Source organism: Gorilla gorilla, chromosome 20, assembly GCF_029281585.2.
Source record: "Gorilla gorilla gorilla isolate KB3781 chromosome 20, NHGRI_mGorGor1-v2.1_pri, whole genome shotgun sequence".
Classification (NCBI taxonomy): Eukaryota; Metazoa; Chordata; class Mammalia; order Primates; family Hominidae; genus Gorilla; species Gorilla gorilla.
The window spans coordinates 24,187,548-24,201,599 of record NC_073244.2 but is presented as its reverse complement, the minus strand read 5'-3'; the positions used below and the strand labels follow the sequence as shown (position 1 = coordinate 24,201,599).

The window sequence follows — 14,052 nt, the reverse complement described above, 5'->3', positions numbered from 1 at the left end:
CGCTTCTCTCCACCCCTTGGAGACCTGGTCCTCTGTGCCCGCTGTTGGGATTGGACACTTTTAGATTTGGACTTAAAACTCACCATTACAACTTTAAAATCGATGACTAGATGGGCGTGGTGTCTTACGCCTGTAATCCCAGCACTTCAGGAGGCTGAGGCGGGCAGATCACTCGAGGTCAAGAGTTCAAGACCAGACTGGCCAACATGGTGAAACCCCGTCTCTACTAAAGATACAAAAATTAGCCAGATGTGGCAGTGGGCGCCTGTAGTCCCAAGTACTCGGGAGGCTGAGGCAGGAGAATTGCTTGAAGCAGGGAGGCAGAGGTTGCAGTGAGCTGAGATCCCGCCACTGCACTCCAGCCTGGCTGACAGAGCAAGACTCTGTCTCAAAAAAAAAAAAAAAAAAAAAAGGTAATCAGCTGGGGTCTGAGGGAACTGGGGACATTTTAGCACCAAATCAGGTCTTATAATAACACTGGAAGAGAAGGCTTGTGGAGGGATCTGATGCCATTTAAGTCCCAACACACATCAGTGAAGCCATCCCTCTGGCAGCATTTGGCGGGTTTTCCATAAATGGTAGTTTCCTGTGCCCTCCTCCAACCTACCAGGTTCACCCTCCCAGGTACCTGGAAGCTTGAATGTTATACATATTTTTCTATGTTTGAGACAGGGTTTCGCTCTGTCTCCCCAGCTGGAGTGCAGCGGCACAATCATGGCTCACTGCGGCCTCAAATTCCTGGGCTCAAGAGATCCTCCCACCCCAGCCTCCCAAGTAGCTGGGACCACAGCCATGTGACACAATGCCTGGCTAGTTTTTTTTATTTTTAGTAGAGATAGGGCCTTACTATGTTCCAAGGTTGGTCTCGAACTCCTGGACTCAAGCAATCCTCCCGTCTCAGCCTCCCAAAGTGCTGAGATTACAGGCATGAGTCACCACACTTGGACAGAAGCTTGAAGGTTAAAGCCAGAAGTCACTGCTAGATAACGTTTCCTGCTGCACCAATGGAGACACCAAAGCCAAGACTGGGGCAGACCCAGGTCAGCCTCAAGCCCAAATCTCCCAATGGTGACACTTCATTCTAGAATCATCAATGGGTCCCTATTGCCCACCAGATGCTGAAGTCCAAGTCCATGGCCTGGAATTGCTGCTCCAGCCTCATCTCCTAGCTTCTTCCTAGCCTCACCCACAAAACAGCAAATAGCAAAGACAGGCAGTGCCTTTCCACCACCACATTTTGTCCAGGCTATTCCCGCCATCAGCTCTCCAGCTTGCATCTCCTTCCACCCATCCACATCCTTCCACTTCCCAAGGATCATTGCCACCTGCTCTAGAAACTTCCCTAACCCTGCTCAACCCCCTCCCCCACTTCACTGTTGCTCCCTCCAGCTCGCCAGGAATACGTTTTCTCTTTTTTTTTTTTTGAGACGGAGTCTCACTCTGTCGCCCAGGTTGGAGTGCAGTGATGCGATCTTGGCTCACTGCAAGCTCTGCCTCCCGGGTTCACACCATTCTCCTGCCTCAGCCTCCTCAATAGCTGGGACTACAGGTGCCCGCCACCACGCCCGGCTAATTTTTTGTATTTTTAGTAGAGACAGGGTTTCACCGTGTTAGCCAGGATGGTCTCGATCTCCTGACCTTGTGATCCGCCTGCCTCGGCCTCCCAAATGCTGGGATTACAGGTGTGAGCCACCGCACCTGGCTTTTTTTTTTTTGAGACAGGGTGTTGCTCTGTCGCCCAGGCTGGAGTACAGTGGTATGACCTTGGCTCACTGAAACCTCTGCCTCCCAGGCTCAAGCGATCCTCCCACCTCAGCCTCCCAAGTAGCTGGGACCACAGGTGCGCGCCACCACACCCAGCTAATTTTTTGTATTTTTAGTAGAGATGGGGTCTTGCTATGTTGCCCAGGCTGGTCTCAAAGTCCTGGGCTCAGGCAATCCGCCATCTCAGCCTCTCAAAGTGTTTGGATTACAGACGTGAGCTACCACACTCCACCTATATTTTCTCTCTTCTTGTGTTTGGAATTGTACTTTCAAAGTTCAAGTGTCCAATCTCCTTATACGTACAGGGTCACCTTGGGTTGGTGACTTCGTATCTCTGGCCTCAGTTTCCTTCCTTGTGTGACAAGTGGTGGCAACAACAGCACCCAACTCCCAAGGGTCTTGCTGAGATGAGGCTGGCACAGTGCTGGCCCCAGGAGATCCTCGGGTGAGGCTGCACCAGGCACCACCGCCCAGGCCAGCATCTGGGTCTGACTCAGAGCCAACTGCTGGCCCGTTTCCCAGACCTGGCAAACCCCCAGCGGCGTCTGCCTCCCTTGGACTGGGCTGGCAGCCGAGGGTCCTAGGAGGGGCTGTCTCAGGTCTGTCTCTCCCACCAGAACTTCTAGACTTCAGACTTGCCTCTGTGCCGGCCAAAATGTGGTCTTTTTTTTTTTTAGACGGAGTCTCACTCCGTCACCCAGGCTGGAGTGCAGTGGCGCGATCTCACTGCAACTTCCACCTCCTGGGTTCAAGCGATTCTCCTGCCTTAGCCTCTCAAGTAGCTGGGACTACAGGCTCATGCTACTATGCCCGGCTAATTTTTGTATTTTTAGTAGAGATGGGGTTTTGCCATGTTGGCCAGGCTGGTCTCCAATTCCTGACCTCAGGTGATCCGCCTCCCTCAGCCTCCCAAAGTGCTGGGATTACAGGCATGAGCCACTGTGTCCGGCCAAGAGTGTGGTCTTTGTAACAGAGCTTGTTTATGTCCCTCTCCTGCTCACACTTCCCCCATGGCTCCCTAGTACACTTCATGCTTCGGCCCTGCCCTGGCGCAATGAGACTGGGGCATCCCTGTCTGGCTTAATCTCCCCAGCACCACCCAGCAAAGAACCAGGCTTCTATGGCGGCTTCAATACTAGCAACTGATGACAGATGTCACAGGAGGCCTCCCTGAGTCTGGGGGTGTGTGGGGTGCATGGGGTGGGAGTGGCGGTGCAGGAATTTCATCCCTTTTTCCCAGATGGGGAAACAGAGGTTCGGGCAGGCAAAGTCATTTGCTCAAGGGCTTCCAGCAGAGTCAATTCGAATCCTGAACTCAAAGCTCTTAACCATTCTCTACCAGGATATCTTTGGGTGGGGTGGGGAAGTCGGGGGCGGTTTCTATTTTCTCTTTGCTGATCTGAATTTTCTGCAGCGAGCCTGCACGCCTCACACAATTAAAAAGGATTTAAAATAAATGTAGGTGCCACTGTCGGGGTTCCAAAATGCAGGTGACTTTTGATCCTCAAATGGTCACCTCCATTACACAGCAGTACTAAAAGGAGCTCAGAAAGGGGTAGCCCCTCACTGGGGTCACACAGCCTTTCAGGGGCAAATCGGGGAGTCTGACCTTTGGAGAGAGGGCGGAGGTCACACCCCTGCAGGTGGCAAGGGAGTGCGGCTCCTTTAAGAAAGCAAGTGCTTTCAAGAGGAGCCCCAGCTGGGGAGGGAGCAAGGGCAGGAGTGGGGCTTGTTGCCAGGGGCAACCAGTCGCCTAGCAACAGGCTTCCTCACTGCAAGCTCAGGGCTTGCAACTGGGGAAGGGGCTTTCTGACCTGGTCCTTCCCTGACTCCTGGGCCCTCCCCTGTTCACCCATCCTCTGTGGCACCCTGTTAGCCTGGCTCTGCAGGAGGAGTCCCTGTTCCCTGAACTTGCCACTCAATGTCACATCTCTGGTCTTTTGCCCAGGCGTTCTCACAGCAAACACGATTCTGTGTCCTGGTTCCTACTCTAGGACCCCCAAGGCTGGGTTCAGCCCTGGTCCTGCAGGGCTGAAGGTGTCTAAGCTGGCTCTGGGTCCCCCAGACTGGGGACTCCTCCCTTGGGGCTGGGGCTGGGGCTGGGATGGATTCTCTTGGAGGCCCCAGCATCTCCTAGGGCTGGCTGGGGATGAGGTCACAGTGGCAGGGAGAGAGGAAATGAATGAATGAAAACAACTCTGTCTCACTCAGCAGCCCTTGGGCTACAGGAGGTGATCTCCAGCCTGGACAGTGGAGGGGTGCACAGGCCATGAGAGGCCAGGTCAGGAAAACCCCCCAATTCTCCAGGATGGGAAGGGGGTGGAAATTCCCTGGCTGGAATGACCCTGGGTCCTGGAAGTTCAGTTTGGCCCTGGGTTTGAGCACTGACTCTGCACTTTTTCATGGGGCAACTTCAGGTTGCCTAGACGTTCCCACTCTGGGCCTTGGTCTCCCTATGACACAAGCTATGACTTGCCCAAGGTTGTAAGGCCTGTGAGGTCTGGGGTGGGTGTGGATTCAAACCCAGCCTGACTGTTCCCACTTTAACTTCCATCCCTTGCAGATCCTCTACCTGTCCAAGGCTGTAACCACAACTCACCCAGTCCCCCCATCTCCATAAAAGTCCCCACAGCCCTGCCAGCATCCCCCGCCAAAATAAGAGTGGGTCTTACCCAAAAATGCTCCCCAAAATATGACATCCTGATGGTCTCTGTGGAGACCCCTGCAGGCCCCGTCCAGTGCCTGTCTGAAGAGAGAGGCAAGTTTGAGCTACAGAGTCATTGCCAGTGTGGGCTTGGTGGGGGGAAAGTCCCTCCCTGTAGAGGAAGGAGAGAAAGGATGAAGGAGGAACTGAAAGCTCCAATGCTAAGAGCATGCCAGGACCCCTGAGATAATTCAGCCCCAGTGCTGGTCCCAAGTAGCTCCAGTAGAGGGGGACAGAACAAGACACAGATGCCCCCAATTCCACAGAGTCAGAACTGGACTAGGTGGAGGGACAAGAGCCGAGGGAGTCTAGATTGGAGGAGGGGGCATGGAATGTGGGGTTTTTAGGTATGTATAAGAGTTCATAGCAGTGGGTAGGAGCAGTGCTGGATGACCCCTAACCTTGACAGGAAAGCTCTGATCCACTTCACAGATGGGGAAACTGAGCCCTCCCCTCCCCCAGAGGGGAAGTCACTTGCCAAGATCACACAGCTAGGAAGGGACAGTAGATTTGCACTCTGGACTGGCTGAGCCCAGACCTGAGCTCTCAGCTCCACTCCAGGCAGCTCCTGCAGGAAAAGGGTTTGAAGAGAAATAGATGCAGGGGCTGTGATCAGCCACATGGGGGTTGGGGTCCCTGAAGTATCCCTGAGGGTCCCTTGGGGTCTTCTGAATTCCTCTAGGACAGTCCCCACCTTATGCACCCTCCTGGGAGTCAGAGCTCATTCCTCACTGTGATGACCCAGCTGGCATTGCTGCCCCCACGAGTCCCAACCCTGCCCTCAAAAGCCAGTGTTCACCTGGTGTCTGAGTCACTGTCCAGCTCCGTGCCTCAGTTTCCCCATCTGCAAAATAAGAAGGAATGCTTAGAAGGGATCTTGCCGGGGAGCCCCAGGTGTCTCTGCACAAGAGGCTGGGTCAGGCCGCCCGGCAGGGGACGGACAGGCAGTGTCCTTGGCATGTTCTAGAGGCCAGGCTTGTCACTGGAGCCTGCAGGCCTCATGCATAATTCATGACCCCACAGGCAGCTCGGTAGCAGCTGGGAGCCTGGTAGGAACAGTGGCAGGAGTGACAGGGACCCGTGACCACAGGATGGGGAAGCTCCCGGGGCCTCCCCGGGAAAGGACTGAGCAAGACCTTGGGCAAGGCTGCCCCTCTCTGCACCTCAGTTTACCTAATCTTGAAAGTTAGTTTGGGCTAGGAGTGGTGGCTCACGCCTGTGATCCCAGCATTTTGGGGGACCAAGGCGGGCAGATCACTTGAGGTCAGGAGTTTGAGACCAGCCTGGCCAAAGTGGTGAAACCCTGTCTCTACTAAAAATACAAAAATTAGCCAGGTGTGGTGGCGGGCACCTGTAATCCCAGCTACTTGGGAGGCTGAGACAGGAGAATCGCTTGAACCTGGGAGGCGGAGGTTGCAGTGAGCTGAGATGACGCCACTGCACTCCAGCCTGGGCGACAGAGTAAGACCCTGTCTCAAAAAGAAAGAAAGAAAGTTAGTTTAATTGGACCCATTATCATTGAGCCTCCAATCCCGGGACTTCTGTGAGTCACCCAAGACCTCCTACTTGCTCACCCAGACTAGAACAATGTCAGGGTCCCTGAGTTGATTCAGCCCCGGGCCTGGCCCTGCAGGAGTCCCCAGTCTAGAGAGACAGAGCTGGACACAGATATCCCCGTCCTGCATGGTCAGGGCTGGGCCAGATGGAGGGACAAGGTCTAAAAGAACCTAGACTAAAGGAGGGCTCATGGGAGTTGGGGTTTTAAAGCATGAATAGGAGTTCACTGGGCAAGGAATTATTTGTTTCAACAAACATTCCCAACCCTGCACTGGTTAATGACAGGGCCCCTGAAAGACTTCAGTCCCCACTACAGCCCCTTAGGAAACCTAGTTTGGTGGCAGGGGTAGGGTGGTGAGCATGCTACACTGACATCCCTAGGGGAAAAGCCCTAAATTTCCATATCATTTCTTAGCTTCTGTCCATGACCAGGACTCGAAGCATCTCCCAATCTCTTAGAGCTGTGCTGACTGGCATGGGAACCACTAGCCCCATGTGGTGACTGAATTTTTTTTTTTTTTTGGAGACAGGGTCTCGCTCTGTTGCCCAGGCTGGAGTGCAGTGGTACGATCATCGCTCACTGCAGCCTCCACCTCCCAGGCTCAAGGGAGCCTTGAATAGTAGCCTCCCGAGTAGCTGAGACTACAGGCTCACACCTGAATAATTTTTGTATTAAGTTTTTTTTTATTTTTTTGGAGACAGGGTCTTGCTCTGTCACCCAGGCTGGAGTGTGCAGTGGCATGATCACAGCTCACGGTAGCCTCGACTTCCCAGGCTCAAGTGATCCTCCCATCTCAGCCACCCGAGTAGCTGGGACTACATGTCTAACTAATTAAAAATAAAAATTTTTTTTTTTTTTTTTGTAGAGACTAGGTCTCCCTAGTGTGGCCCAGGCCAGTCTCGAACTCCTGAGCTCAAGCCATCCTCCTGCCTGGGACCCCCAAAGTGCTGGGATTACAGCCATGAGCCACAACCCCTGGCCTTAATTTTTGTATTAATTTTTGTATTAATGTTAAACCAAGTAAAATTAAATACAATTGGCTGGGCGCAGTGGCTCACGCCTGTAATCCCAGCACTTTGGGAGGCTGAGGTGGGTGGATCACTTGAGGTCAGGAGTTCGAGACCTGCCTGGCCAACATGGTGAAACCCCATCTCTACCAAAAAATACAAAAATCAGCAGGGCGTGGTGGCACACACCTGTAGTCCCAGCTACTTGGGAGGATGAGGCAGGAGAATCGCTTGAACCTGGGAGGCGGAGGTTGTAGCGAGCCAGGATTGCCCCACTGCACTCCAACCTGGTTGAAAGAGTGAGATTCTGTCTTAAAAAAATAATAATTAAATAAATAAATACATACATACATATAATTATATGCCCAGCTCCTCAGCTGTGCCAGCCTCTCTTCCAAGGCTCAGTAGCTACATGGGGCTGATGGCTGCCGTATTGGATGGCACAGATGAGAAAGTCCTACGGCCAACATTGTTCTAGAAGATCCCAGGAACCAAGGAGCCCAAGTTCCCCAGGAACCAAGAATCTCACTACTGTTTTCACAGTTTCAATTAGATTGCCTCACCCCACCTCTGGCAGACAGATACACACGGAGCACCAGTATGTGTGCGACCCTATACCCAACTATTCACACGCATCTGCTCATCCAATCTTCATGCCATGCCGTCAGAGGCAACCCCAACTTTATGAAGGAAACCGAGGCACAGAGAGATCAGTCATTGGTCCCGGCTGACTGTGATTTTGCCCCTGGTCTGTCTGCCAATGACCTCCTGTTTGAAACCATCACGCGTGGCTCTCTGGGTTTCCAAGCTCCCCCTGCCGCCCCCCTAACCCAAACCACCACTCACAGCTGGAATGGGGGACGGGGGGCAGGGCAACGGGTGGCCCCATGCAGGCTTTGGCCAGCCCAGGAAGTGACACCTGCTACTTCTCCTGAAACCCAGGCTCCGGGCAGGGGGGCCTCCCCTCTGTTCCTGAGGGGGGCCAAGGCGAGATGATGGGTATCTACTGGCCAGGGCTCAAACTCACCGGACAGGGTAGCGAGTGGGATGGGGCCCCTGTCTGATGGGGCAGGCGCCAGGAGACAGCCACGAGGCCACTTCCGTCAGCACCAAGTTGGAGGCTTGTGTGCATGGGGGGGGGGGGGACAGGAAGCTCACCCCGCCCCGCCTACCATCCAACTGCCACCTTTCCTCCCCCGCCCGATCAGCACCCATGGGACCTCCCTGGAACCACACAGGCCATGGGTGAGTAAACAAGAGGCGCTTGAACCTGGAGCCCCCCGGACTGAACCTGGAGCTGTTCTTACTGAACAAATATTAATCATGGCAATTGGGAAATAACTGAGCACCAACCCTGGCCCAGGCATTCAACATCTTGCCATCCTGAGGTGGGCCGATACCCACTTCACGGACTGGGCAAACTGAGGCTCAGAGAGGGAAATGCGCTCAGAAATGGGAAGACATGGCCAGGCGCGGTGGCTCATGCCTGTAATCCCAGCACTTTGAGAGGCCAAGGTGGGTGGATCACGAGGTCAAGAGGTTGAGACTATCCTGGCCAACACGGTGAAACCCCGTCTCTACTAAAAATACAAAAATTAGCTGGGCGTGGTGGCCCATGCCTGTAGTCCCAGCTACTCAGGAGGCTGAGGCAGGAGAATCACTTGAACCCGGGAGGTGGAGGTTGCAGTGAGCCAGAGGTTGCAGTGAGCCGAGATCGCGCCACTGCACTCCAGCCTGGCGACAGAGCGAGACTCCATCTCAAAAAAAAAAAAAAAAAAAAAAGAAAGGGGAAGACATTTTTGCATTCATGAGTGCTTTCCTTCACTACAAAAGAAATTTAAAATTATATTTTAGGTGGTGGCTGATGCCTGGAATCCCAGCACTTTGGGAGGCCGAGGCAGGTGGATTGCTTGAGCCCAGGAGTTCGAGAACAGCCTGGGCAACATGGTGAAACCCCATCTCTACTAAAAATACAAAAGTTAGCTGGGTGGGGTGGCATATGCCTGTAATCCCAGCTACTCGGGAGGCTGAGGCAGGAGAATCGCTTGAACCCAGGAGATGGAGGTTGCAGTGAGCGGAGATCGAGCCACTGCACTCCAGCCTGGGTGACAGAGAGAGACTCTGTCTCAAAAACAAAACAAAACAAAACTGTATTTTACAACTACATTGACATAAAGACAAATATATTAATATTATATACAAAAATGTTTCCTTCAACCCAAGAGTTCATTTTTTTCCCTTTGGATTTTAAAAGAAGTGAAAACATCAACCTAGGGACCCCTAAAAGCACTGTGAGCCTGAGACATTGGGCATTTTGGGTCTGATGGAGAAGTCAGCCCTGCTAGAACCCAAGTCTCCCAGCCTGTACAGCACCAGCACAAAGCCCAGAGATGGCCGGAGACTTGCCCAAGGTCACACAGCACATTGCCAGCTGACTCAGAGGTCCCCATCCTGCCTTCCCAGCACCAAGTCTTGCAAACCTGGGGCTGAGACATGTGAGCAGCCCCAGAACAGATAAAACAAAGCAGGAACCACATCAGCAACAAAGGCAAGACCCGAGCTCCCATCCTGGGAATCGAGTGGTGCCTGGCTGGGTGTCCGGAGCCGCTGACGTCTTGCCTGATGACCTTGGGCCACTCCTGACCTTCCAGGATCTGGCTTCCAGGATCCTGGGAAACAGGATCTCACATTTCCCTCTCTCTTGGACCCCAGTGCATGTACAGTAGAGCCAGTAGCAAGGGTTTTCTCATCCTTCCCACGGACCAGTCACTTGGTTCAAGCAGGTGCCATGCTGTTTCAATGACCCACTATGTCATGTCTCCCCTCTTGGCCTCGCCACCTGGGCTGCGATCACTTAGACAATCTGGCTTGATTCTCGTCACCGCACCTCAAGGCAGTATCTTATCTCAACCAGCACCACGATGGGGAAACTGAGACACGTGCCCCAGGTCACACAGTGACTCGGGCCACCAAGTGGGAATCTGAGCCGGGGATTCTCAGAAATTTTCTGTCTTCCCCATGGGTCCCCTCCCTCTTCCTCACTTCATTTGGCAAACATCTATTGAATGCCTACTGTGTACCTAACTTTCCCAGGTGCTGGAGTCTCCTCAGGCAATGCCTTTGGTAGACTCCCCCTTCCCCTCCCTCCTCCTGGTCAGCTGTGACCCGATTTAAAGAGCACTAATACTGTCATTAATATTATAATAATCACGTCTGTATTTACAGAGCTTCCTCCTCCCACAGACTCCTCCCATCTTCCCAGAGGAATTCAGCCCATTTCACAGAAGAACAAACAAAGGCACCAAGGGAAAAACACACACACAGGTAGAGGCAAATTCAAACCTGGGGGTGTCAGACTCCCAGCCCCGTGCCCACCGCTGGGAGGGCGCTCCAAGGGACAGGGAATGAGCTGGCCTGGCAACTCCCACCCCCTCCTGCCCAGGACCTCACCCGAGAACAGGTTCACCCCTGGCGTGGGTGATGGTATGTGGGTCAGGGTGTGCCCTAAGTGGCCCCAATGGTGAGACCAGGGTGGCGATGCCCCATCCCAGCCATTGCAGCTTGGTCCTATGTTTTACTCCCTGCCCCCATGCCCTCAGCCCCAATATCAGAGTGTCATCATCAACCCATTTTGCAGTGCAGTAAACTGAGGCTGAGAGGACAGCAAGGCACTGTGGGAGGGTCTCCAAACCCAGTGCTGTCTTGACCCCAAACCACCCACATGTTAAGCAAAAGAGTGAATCACCATTGCACAAAATGTGGGCTGGGTGAGTTCAGAATCTGTAAAATGCAGGGTCCGAAGCTCCCAACCTCAATTTTCAAAAGAGGAAACCGAGGTTCACAAAGGTGCTGTCACCTGCCCAAGGTCACCAGTGAAGCAGGTCCATTCGACACTGCCTCCTGGTCCCCAGTGCAGCTGGGGCAGGTGACTCGGGGGATCCAAGGCAGATGGAGGGGTCCCCCACCCCCCAAGCCTCCTCCGCACCCCACTCACAGCCAGCCTCTGGCAAGATCCTAATTTACCTCGATTTATTTTAATCCCCAGGAACAGATGCTAGCTGTACACCCCGCCCCTCAGTAAAAGAGGGACCCCCCCCCAAGTCCAGGCTCCAGGCCCTTCAAGGCCTGGCCTGGATAAACCGTGCCAGGCAGGGGACCCCACAATGACCTCCTCCCCAAAATTCCAACCTTGGGGTCCCCACAGAAGATGCCAGTGAAACGCCCCCCACCCCATCCTTAAGGTGGGGGACTGGGATGGGGCAGATTAGAGGAGGGGCCAGGTGACACCCCAGCTCCTCCAGCCACCAGGCCTGGATAGGTATTCACAGTGGAGGAAAAGGGAAGGGGTTCCTCGTCTCGGTCCCCGGTGGTCTGCAGGCCGGAGCTGGGAAGAGGGAATTTGCGGGTGGTCCCCATCTCAGCCACCGCCCAGGGTTCCAGGCTGGAAGGGGAGCGGCGCCCCCATCTTTGCAGCCCCAGAACCCAGACCTAGGCTTAGAATAAAAGAATTTGGGGAGGGGTCTCGCGTCGTCGCCGCCCCCGTGCACGTTCGGTTCTAGGCCAGGAGACGGGGGATTTGGGGAGCGGTCCCCATTTCCGCCTGCGGACCCCCAATTACCACTTGGTGGGGGGAAGCCGGGGCGCTCACCACGTAGCCCCAACCCCCTGCTCTCCATCCCTCGCGTCCCGCCGCGCCTTTGCCCTCCGCAGCCGCCGGGGCTGCAGGGCACGGTGCGCGTGGGAGGCTGCGCGGGCCAGGGTATCCCAGGGGGTTCCGGGGGGCAACACTCACCTCCTGAGCTCGGGCCGAGCCCCGCGCTCGCCGCCACCTGCGGCTTGGTCGCTGACACCCGAGCCCGCCCCGCCCCTCCCTCCGCGGCTGCGGCGCGGCTGCCGGCGGGCTCCGCCCCCCGGGGCGTGGCCTAGAAAGTCCCCACCCCCGCGACGGCGCCAGGAGGCAGGGCGGGCTCTGATCCCGCGCGGTCCCCCATTGGGCCATTTAGGCGTCCAGCTCCGCCAGCTCAGCGCGCTGATTGGTCCAGCTGAAGACTAGGCTCCTCTTTATATTCCCCCCCCTTACGCCACCCGCAGTCTATTTGCATAATTTAAAGAGACAGGCGCCACTCTTTCGCCCTGAGACTCAGTGGTAAGGGGTAAGGAGCGACCAACGTTTATTGAGCGAACAGGCAGAGCTCAGTTGATGACCCCCCACAAGCCTGTAACCTGGACATTATTGGTCTTTATTTTACAAATGGGAAATCTGAGGCTCAGAGAGGGCAAGATCTTGCTTGGAGGCCACACAGCAAGTCTGCAGCCGGCCTAGGGCAGCCCCGGGATCCGGCACCTTGCAGAAGAGGTCATCCCCTCATATGCCATATGATAGTTCTTTTTTGGAGTTCGAACTCGATCGCTTGAGGTTAGGAGTTCGAGACCAGCCTGGCCAACATGGTGAAACCCTGTCTCTACTAAAAATACAAAAATTAGCTGGGCATGGTGGCAGGCACCTGTAATCTCAGCTACTTGGGAGGCCGAGGCAGGAGAATCACTTGAATCCGAGAGGCGGAGGTTGCAGTGAGCCGAGATCACATCACTGGACTCCAGCCTGGGCGACAAGAGTGAGACTTCGTCTTAAAAAACAAACAAACAAACAAAAACAAAGAAAAAGAAAATATAAAGTTACACAACACCCGCCAGTCCCCCATCCTACCCTCTGCTTAGGGACAGGGCACCCGGCTGATTTTCTTGCCCCTCCACCAGCCTCCCAGGCTCAGTCAGGGCAGCCCAGGAGCACAGACCAGAAGCTTGGGAGGCCCTAAGGATCTTCTCTTCCCTTCATTACCAGCATTTCATCCCGTGGATTCAGTGTCTCTGAAACAGTTCCAAATTGTCCATTTTCCTACACCCCATAGTGGTCCCAGCGAACACCCAATTATCTTCAGCCTGGATGCCAACTCGGTTTCCTATTTGTGTTTCTTGTTCCCTCCATCCCAGCCCTAGACAATCCCTATTCTCCAAGGCAACTGTAGTTGTTCTTTCTTTTCTTTCTTTCTTTGTTTAGAGACGAGGTCTTGCTCAGTTGCCCAGGCTGGAGTGCAGTGGTGTGATCGTAGCTCACTGCAGCCTCAAACTCCCAGGCTGAAGCGATCCCCCTACCTCAGCCTTCCAAAATGCTGGGACAACAGGCGTGAAGCACTGAAATTGGCCAGTTCCTTTTATTTCCAAATAAACCTTTTATTTTAGAGCAGTTTTAGAATTATTGTGAAGAGAGTACAGAGAGTTCCTGTATACCCAACACCCAGCTTCTCCTATTATTTTTTTCTTTATTTTTTTTTTTTTAAATAGAGACAGGGTGTCCCTATGTTGCCCAGGCTGGTATCAAACCCCCGGGCTAAAGCAATCCTCCCACCTCAGCCACCCAAAGTGCTGGGATTAACAGTCATGAGCCACTGTGCCTGGTCTATTATTATTATTATTATTATTATTTGAGACAGAGTCTGGCTCTGTCACCCAGGCTGGAGTGCAGTGGCATGATCTTGGCTCACTGCAAGCTCTGCCTCCCAGGTTCATGCCATTCTCAGCCTCCCAAGTAGCTGGGACTACAGGCACCCGCCACCACACCCGGCTGATTTTTTGTATTTTTAGTAGAGACGGGGTTTCACTGTGTTAGCCAGGATGGTCTTGATTTCCTGACCTCGTGATCCGCCCGCCTCGGCCTCCCAAAGTGTTGGGATTACAGGTGTAAGCCACTGCACCCAGCCTATTATTATTATTATTATTAATTTATTTATTTGGTGAGACGGGGTCTTGCTCTTGTCACCTAGGCTGAAGTGCAGTAGTGCCATCTCAGCTCACTGCAACCTCTGCCTCCCGGGCTCAAGCAATCTTCCCACCTCAGTGTCCCAAGTAGCCGGGATTATAGGCACGCACCACCACGTCCAGCTAATTTTTGTATTTTTTTGTACGGACGGAGTTTCACCATGTTGCCTAGGCTGGTCTTGAACTCCTGAGCTTACTCCATC

General features: G+C 53.9%; 1 protein-coding gene across 12 annotated transcripts in view; it reads right to left on the bottom strand.

Annotated features, from left to right (window-relative positions):
- The window catches only part of FCHO1 (FCH and mu domain containing endocytic adaptor 1), a 40,854-nt gene extending 28,939 nt beyond the window's left edge, over positions 1 to 11,915 (bottom strand). For 5 of the 12 annotated variants that reach the window (XM_055372116.2, XM_055372121.2, XM_063701101.1 and 2 more), the window contains exons 1-4: positions 11,826 to 11,915; positions 5,268 to 5,312; positions 4,870 to 5,036; positions 4,437 to 4,510 (exon numbers count right to left, since the gene is read on the bottom strand). In XM_055372116.2, coding sequence (XP_055228091.1) covers positions 4,437 to 4,463 — 27 coding nt within the window. In that variant the 5' untranslated portion in view covers positions 4,464 to 4,510; positions 4,870 to 5,036; positions 5,268 to 5,312; positions 11,826 to 11,915. Of the gene's footprint in view, positions 1 to 83; positions 224 to 4,436; positions 4,511 to 4,869; positions 5,037 to 5,267; positions 5,313 to 8,060; positions 8,163 to 11,825 lie in introns of those variants that run through there. The other 7 variants (XM_055372117.2, XM_055372124.2, XM_055372131.2 and 4 more) reach the window with 5 other exon arrangements.
- Positions 11,916 to 14,052: the final 2,137 nt, after the last annotated feature.